The 8,123-nt window shown below is 61.2% G+C and overlaps 1 protein-coding gene across 1 annotated transcript; it reads right to left on the reverse strand.

Annotated features, from left to right (window-relative positions):
- Window positions 1–3,066: 3,066 nt before the first annotated feature.
- Window positions 3,067–7,458, reverse strand: PDX1 (pancreatic and duodenal homeobox 1). The gene is made up of 2 exons (XM_011360203.1): window positions 7,045–7,458; window positions 3,067–3,585 (listed from the first exon to the last, which is right to left on the reverse strand). Exons 1-2 carry the CDS (start codon window positions 7,448–7,450, stop codon window positions 3,140–3,142), a joined length of 852 nt encoding a protein of 283 aa, XP_011358505.1. The 5' UTR covers window positions 7,451–7,458; the 3' UTR covers window positions 3,067–3,139.
- Between the last annotated feature and the right edge of the window lie 665 nt (window positions 7,459–8,123).

Consider the following 8,123-nt stretch of genomic DNA (forward strand, 5'->3'; position numbering starts at 1 on the left):
CCTCTCTCGGGATGCTGGGCCCGTGCGGGGCTCCGCGTCGGAGCTCCAAGCGCCCCGTGCCCCTTGGGACCGCGGATCGTGTCCGCTCGCCACTTGGCGATAGGTGGCTGGGTAGAGTAGGGGATTCGCGTGTCGACCCCGCGCGGGTCATGAGTCAGGGCAAAGTCTTCTGTGCCCCAGCGTCGCTCCCGGCCTGCACCCCTTCCTCTCTCTTCCTGTCTTCCAGGCCCTTCCGGCCAGCGGGCTTGTTCCACGGCCTCCGAGGGCCTCCGCAGGAGGCCGGCCTCGCTGGCAACACCGGCTCACCACCACCAGCCCACTGCGCTGCAGGCTGGCAATAGAGTCTGCAAAGACGTCATTTCATTTCATCCTCGTTTATGAGCTCATTTTGTGAAAGAGGAAACGGAGAATTAAGTGATTTACCCAAGGACACCGGTAGTTAAGAAGGGCTGGAGTCCAAGCCCAGGGCGGAGGGCCAAGGTCTCCTCCGCAGGAGGCACAAGCGCCAGCGGCCCAGGAAACCGCGTAGTGGCGCTTTGAACGAAGCCTAGCGATCTGCCCGCCCCGGGACTGAGGCTGCGTGTCCTCCGGAGTCAGTGTCGGCGCCCTGCTCGCCCCAGCCTGTTTCAGGAGGCCGCCTCTCCTCCTTGGGTTGGGGAACTCTGAAACCGGCGTGGAGAGGTGCGGCCAGTCAGGGCACCCTGCGACGTTGGGACAGGAGGGCGGCGGGACAAGTCTCGGCGTCTCCACCAACTGGGCAGCTGAGCCCCAGTGGGTCCTCCTGCCACTCAGCATCGCCGCCGGAGGGCGCCGACAGTCTCACTTACCTGGGGAAGGTAGCTGTAGGAAATCAAAGGAGGTCATTTAGGAGGAGATGCGCAGTAAAGACCCATGAACAAGAGCCACATCCACAGCGACAGCGAGGGGTTTGTCACAGGAGAGGGCCGCCTGCGGGCAGGAGACCCGGACGGCGTGTGCGGCAGCGGCTCCAGGTGGCCTCCGAAAACGAAGACAGTCAGAAAGCAGCGGACAGTGTGGAGGGATAAGTACTTTCTAGAGGCCGAATCAAGCGGTTCACACTGCTCTTCAATTTCAATCTCACAACTCTGCGCCGTAGGACTCACCTCCACTTTAGGGATGAGGAAACCGAGGCACAGGGAAGTTGAATAATCGTATCGGGGTCACGGGCCAGTGTTTGAGGGACCCGAGGTTAGAAGGCAGATTCATTGGGCTCCAGAGCCCAGGCGGGGGTGGGGAGGCTGCAGGTGACACGTCTCATTGATGAGCAAGTACCCCTTTCTGTCCTTGGGACTTTCTTCTCTCCAGAGGGGCGAAGGATTCGATTTCTCTCAACAACAATACAACAATGACAACAACAACAACAAAACAAAAAGCAAAAACCAACGACAGAACAAAGTCCCATCCCGAGTCTCTTTGCAAAAAAATAGTGGTAGTGACTTTTGGGAGTGAACCGGGGGGCGCCAGCGTGGGAGTCCGGCGGGGCTAAGATGTGGGGAGGCAGGGAGGAGCGTGCGGGCCCAGGGGTAGGATGCCCCTCCGGGCAGAATCTGTTTGTCTCTAACACCAGACACTCTGGGGTCCCCAGGCTCCAGCGTAAGCGACACTTCCTTCTGATGAGCCATAGAGAAGGGCCTCATTGAGCCAGCGATCGCTCGGGAGGAAAGAGGAGACGGGGTTGGCCCCGGCCAGCTGCGTCCGTTCCCTGGGGTAAGGGGTGGGGGGGGGGCTCTGGCCGGTTCTGCTGCTCCCCAGCCGCACCCCCCTGCCCCCATGCCCCTGGGCTCCCTCTCCTAAGAAATCCATCTTGGGAAGTGACTCTTAAGTTAAAAATGAAACCAAACCAAACCGAAAATCCACCCGCTCCTACGATGCCCCAACCCCCAGCACGCACTCAGTGGGTGTTTCTTAATTACCAGCTGTTCTTACTTAGATAACGAAAAATCAGTGCTGCTTTAACCTTGACAATAAAATGGAATCGTTGCACTGCGACAGAGATTGGACACAAAGCGAGGGGATCACTTTTCATCTCTTTCCATGTTATCCATATTTATTAAGCGTTTTCCACAAACATCACCCGCACGCAAAGCCCAGGCCCTCAAACCAAAACTGACCTGGAAACCACAGACCCGTTTGTAAGGAACTGTTAGGTCATTTTAAGACTTTAAATAAAAATAACTGGTCTCCCAAACTCCGGAAGCACATGCACTTACATCACCTCCGAAGATGGAGAAATCAAACTGGCTCTGTGACTAGAGCCAGGCAGGTCTAGTCACAGAGTGGGCCAGGTCACCTTCCACACAGCCTCCTCCACGGCCAGGTGACCAGGAACTAAACGTGCGCCCTAAATAGAAAGATCCCTCAGGACTCCATGCTAATTTTCCCCCAAACCCCTTGCTCCAGGCCCAGCCCCCCCCCCCCCGCCCGAAGTACCCGACCAAGGGGTTGACAGGACTCTCGTCGGGCTCTGTCCCTACGGATCAGCCCTGCCGCTGCTCAGCTTCCCTTGCACAATTTTTTCTTTTTCAGAGGAGAGAGATGCAGGTTGAAGGGTGTGCCCTGGTGACACATGTGGCGAGAAGGATTTTAAAAGGAAGAAGAGGGGGAGGAATTATTCTGGTCCCGGGGGAATCGATTTTACTGGGTCTTTGAAACCTCAGACATTGCCTCTCAATTCTTTCTAAATGAGGCGGAAGCCGGAATCCAAATGGCTCTATTGCTGGGCAGAGAGAGGTGCCCTATCCAGCTTGCCTGCCGTGTGTTGGGGAGCAGTCCAATTCGTACAGTTTTTGTTGTCTTTTGAAGAATCGGTTTCTCTAAAGAGGTACTCGGTTCTGGATTGCTGTGACCTGTACCCTGTGACAGACGTGGCTGGTCCAACAATATCACCAGAAGAGGTCCCGGATTTACAGAAAATGTCTCTTCTCTTTCCGAAGGTTGGCCAGCGTCTCCCCACTGGCCGGGAATCGCACAGGTGCATGAAAGCGCAGCTCTGTCCTCCTACCGCTGGCTGCGGCCCCATCAAACCGCCAGGGCCGGTGGTCCACACCCGGGGGTCCCAGGCCCGCCGCCCCTTCTCTGTGAGTGGTCGCAGCCACTGGCAGGGAGGAGCCCCCATCTGTCACCGGGGTTCCTGCGGCCGCAGGGGCGCGACGCTGGAGGGCTGTGGTGACGCACTAAGGCCAGGAGGCAGACGGCCCTCTCTGGCAGCTGCGGGGACAGCGGGCGGCACGGCACCCCCGGGGGGCGGCGGAGGTGGCAGCGCCAGCAGCTCCTCGCCCGAGGTCACCGCGCAGTCCTGCTCGGGCTCTACGTCCCCGCCACTCCCGGCCGCCGTCCCGCAGCCACGCTTCTTGTCCTCCTCCTTTTTCCATTTCATGCGGCGGTTTTGGAACCAGATCTTGATGTGTCTCTCGGTCAAGTTCAGCATGACGGCCAGCTCCACCCGGCGGGGCCGCGAGATGTATTTGTTGAATAGGAACTCCTTCTCCAGCTCCAGCAGCTGCGCGCGCGTGTAGGCCGTGCGCGTCCGCTTGTTCTCCTCCGGCTCCGCCGAGTAGGCGCTGCCTGCGGGTGGTGGGTGGCACAGTACGTGAGTGTGGTTCCCCCGCCCCACCACCCACCTCCGACCGCCTAACCCCCCTCCCCCCTTCCCTGGCCCCTCCTGCCCTGCCCCCACCCACGCAACCCAACCCTTCAGCCTCAATCCTAGGACCCCTGCCTCCTCCGTACAAGCTGCTCCCGCCACCAAGCCCCAGCCCCTACCCCAGAGCCCAGTATGGGCCCAGGCGGCCTTCCCTGGTGCAGGTCGCCTTTTCTGGGAGGTCAAGGGCCTGGGCTCTCAGGGACCCTGCAGTGGTGGGTGGTGGGTGGTGGAGGACTAATAACAAGTGATCCTTCAATGGGTTCTCTTAATCGGTGTTTAAGCTGATGCTGATTAAAATGCACAAAGTAACAATCTAAACCTACTCGATTCATCAAAGGCAATGAAATGACTATAATACAGGACTTTTAAAAAAGAAAGCTAACTTTCCCACGACGACCCACGGCGAGAAATACATCTCGGAGCACCACTCAGTTCCCACACTGATTTATAACTGACAAAAGAGTTCAGGACACGAAATCAACCTTTACCACCTACGGTGCTATCTTATTTTTCTTCTTGTTCACTATTTAGTTTTTTTAAAAGATCTCAACCCAGTAGATTGGTTCCAACACCAAGTAATAGGTGCCCCCTTCAGTTGGAGAAAACCGTGACGTAATATAACAATATATATTATAATAAATATTATAATACATTATAGTTATATTATAATATAACTACATATAATAATAATAAGTATATATCATTATAATATTGCTGGGCTTCCGCCCTTGAAAAGAAGGGAAACTATTCTGTGCCTCAGGCGCCATGGCCTGGGCCCCAAATCTTAGCAGAGGGGTGGAGGCGAGGCACGGCGCTGAGAGCCTCTCTGAGGAGGTCGGTAGGAGGGTGGTGGTGGCGGGGTCAAGGTCTCCGCCAGTGGGGAGATGAGCTCTGCACACTCCGTGTTTGGCGTCCGGCTCCTGGACGTCCGGCCTTTTCCTTTCTGTGCAGATTCTGACGGCAGGGGCCTGTGGGCACCAGCCGGGTGAGTTCCACCAAAAGCCCAGGAAGAGGCCTAAATCTGTCTGTGTTAGGGCCAGAGCATTTCTGCTCAGGAAGTTGAAGAGCGAGTGTGTGTGTCCGCGTGTAGGGGGTTGGGGTAGGGTTAATTACACGTTGGAACTTGCCCGGGTCACCGGCCCCCAGGGCCAAAACTTGGCTCCCAGAAGCCGAGGCAGAGGCTCAGGCCCCAGTCGGCAGAGGAGCTGCTCCCTGCACGGCGACTCTGGGTCTTTGACTTCCGAGCCTCCCTTTGCTTGGGGGACAAGCTCAGCGCCTTAAAGGGACGTTTTTCAAAGGCCCTCTTAAGTTCCTAAATTCAACCCACAATCTCTTGGGGCTCTGGCCCTCCCAGAGGGCCTCCCCAAGGTGCTGTGAGGGGCTCTGCTGTGGCCACACCCAGGGACCCGTGCCCAGGAGTCGGCAGGGGACGCAGGTGGAGGCAGAGGCCATGGGTGGTGTTTCTGGGAAGATGGCGAGGCTCCGGTGCGGTGGGTTAGGGGGAGCGGGCCCATGAGGCCCAGGCGGCTCGCTTTTCAGGTGGAGTTTTTCAGATGTCCCCGCTGCTGTCAGTATTCAGACCCCTACTGCAAACGAAAGCCCTTTGGTCACTTCCTCTCCCCAGGAGCGGGGAACACTGTGAAGTTCGGCTCCTTCGAAAAGTTCCAGCGAGGCCCGTGCGGGGCAGCTGTACCCCCAGGCGGCTTCCAGGAAGGGGGGGGGGTCGGCCGAACCCGTGGGCTGAGCCTGTGGCGGGTCAGGGGGCGCTGGAGGCCTCTCCGCCCCGCCGCTGCAGCCCGACCATGTCACCCTGCCGATTTGGGCCTGGCTGACTGCCTTAAGAAGCAAGGCCCAGGTCCCCACGGGCTTTACTTTCTGGCTCCTGGGGTCCCCCGGAGCCCAAGCTCCACCAGCGCTGGGGTGCCACCCTTGGGCAGGGGTGGGGGGAGTTTACCCCACCTCAGGGCCTCTCTCGTCTCCCCCACCTCCCTCCTCAGGAAGCCGCCAAGAGGGCGCGGAAGGCCGGAAACGCGCGTCCCCAGGGCGCTGCGGGGACGGAGCCCTGGAGGGACCGCGGCTCCGGCGGGAAACCACCGGCCGGCAGCCCCCCACCCCCGATCGAGGGACGCCGTCCCCCCGCCGCCTCGAGACACCGAGGCCTGAGGTCCCGGCCCCGCGGGCCGGGTGAGCGCGCAGAGGCGCACCGCACGCCTTGGGCCCCCTTGGGCCGGGGTTTCGCTGGAGCTGGGGAGGACCTCGGCCCAGATCGGGCCGGTCCTGCCTCAGAACCCGCCCTGTGCTCACACTCGGTCTTCGCGAGAGAGTGAACTAGGTAGGCGAGGCGAGCCCCGGGGACCGTGGGCGAGCCCGGGCTCCCCAAGCTCTGCTCGGCTGCGCCAGGGTCAAGGTCAGGGCCAGACCCCGCAGGCAGGAGCCTCGGGGGCGCCAGCTCGAGCCTCTCCCCCTTCTCGCGACTGCGCTTTGGAAGGAAAGCCAACTGTTTGCAGTGCAGGTGTGACCAGAAGTGGCCGCGGCACGGACGCGATAACATTGTGTGGCGGGGGCGGCACAGGCCGCGCCGGAAATCGCGGCCGGCTGTGGGCGGAGAAGGGCCCGGGGGGCTGCTCCGCTCTTCGCCTCCAGGCTCCGGGGAGACCCGGGCCGCGGGGACGCAGAGCTCCCTCCTCCGGGCCGGCTGAGCGGGGAGGGCACCTCCTTCCTCACAGCCACTTCCTGGAAGCAGCGCGAGGGGGACCCCTCTCCGAGCGCCTCAGTTCGCGCAAAAGCGAGTTCCCATCGCAGACGCCAGGCCGGGCCGCTCGGCTCGGAGGTGAGCGGCGGGTCCCCGGCCTTGCGGTGAGTCCCCGCCGGCTTGAGTGCAGGTTTCCTCCGCTGCTTTCCTGCGTCTACGGGGTGCCCCTGAATGCCCGCCCTGCTCTAGTGGAGCCGCGGGGCCCCGCAGGCGCGCCCCGGAGGGTCAGAGGCACCCCGAGCCCAGCTCGGCCTCCTCCGCGCGCACGCCCGGGAGTCCGGGGCGGGCGGATCCCCTTGAGGGGGGAGGACCCCGAGAGTCCGAAGCCTTGGGCTCGGCCGGGCCTGGGCTCGCTGGGAGCGGCGCTGGGAGCGCAGCGTGGGGGGAAGGAAGGGGTTTACGCTCCCAGGAGGAGAGCCGAGTGGTAAAGACGCTCGGAAAGGGTCCGGAAAAGCGCGTCTGTGCGGGACGGCCTCGTTGGTCATCCTGTGCAGTTTAGTCCCTCCGACCCCGGCCTGCACGGAGGGGGGCCGGGGACGCGAACCGGGAGAGGCCCTGGGGGGCGCTCGGAGGTAGGGGCGGCCGGGCGCGAGCGGGCGAGGACTCAGGGCTGGGCAGCCAGGCTTACCTGCCCACTGGCCTTTCCACGCGTGCGCCTTGGTGGACTTCATCCACGGGAAAGGCAGCTGGACGCGGCTGGGCTCCTCCAGGGCGCCTGGCTCGGCGCCGTCCGGGAAGGGCCCCGCGGGAGGGTGGGGCAGCGCGAGCTGAGCCGGGAGGTGGTGGTGGAGGTGCGCCACCGCGGGGTCGTCGCCGAGGGGCGGCACCTCGTACGGGGAGATGTCTGGCGGACTGCCCTGCTCCAGCGCGCCCAGGCCGCCGGGGAACGGGGGCGGCGGCGGCGGCGGGGGCTGGCGGCCCATGTACAGGCACGCAGGGGGACTGGCGCTGAACTCCGGCGCCGGGCCCCGCTGGAACGCGCACGGGTCCTTGTAGAGCTGCGTGGCCGCGTAGTACTGCTCCTCGCCGTTCATGGCTGCCGCCCGGGCTTGGGGACCTGGAGTAGGGAGCAGGAGCCGGGGACTTGGAGCTGTGCGGCCCTCCCAGTCACGGCGCCACCCCTGCTCGCTTTGACAGCTCTGCGCTGCTCAGCCAGACTCCGCTGCCAGCGGGGACTCGCGGGCGGCCGCCGCGCCATAGGCTCTGCTGTGCCCCACGTGGCTCAGCCTGGGGCCATAATTGGCCTGGCCGACTGCCTTAAGAAGCAAGGCCCAGGTCCCCAAGAGCACCTGATTTGTTTCAGTTTTCTCTCTCAGCTGAGTTTACTCATCTCCGTCCGGGCAGTTGGCAGGGCTCCCCAAAGTGGGGCGCGCCTGGAAATCTTAGGATCCTATTCACTTAGAGAAACGGTTTCATCGTACTTTCCAGTATTTTCCTTGTATATTTGATAATGTACACGATAGAGTAGTTCATTTCTATAGTTTCTAAATATATATGTGGAGGTTGTACACTTAAACTGTTGTGTCACTGTTAGTGAATACGGTCAAACAAGTTTGCAGACCCCAGCGCTGCATCTTAGGAGCGGCTGCTTCTATCTGAGACATGGAAGGATGTCAGCGAGCGGACACACAAAGAGCCAGCATTCCTCGTGTTTTTATCTGATTTCTGCAGGGTGACTTCAGAAGCATTCACGGTGGCTTTTTTAGT

This window comes from Pteropus vampyrus, unplaced genomic scaffold (genome assembly GCF_000151845.1).
Source record: "Pteropus vampyrus isolate Shadow unplaced genomic scaffold, Pvam_2.0 Scaffold52, whole genome shotgun sequence".
NCBI classification, from domain to species: Eukaryota; Metazoa; Chordata; class Mammalia; order Chiroptera; family Pteropodidae; genus Pteropus; species Pteropus vampyrus.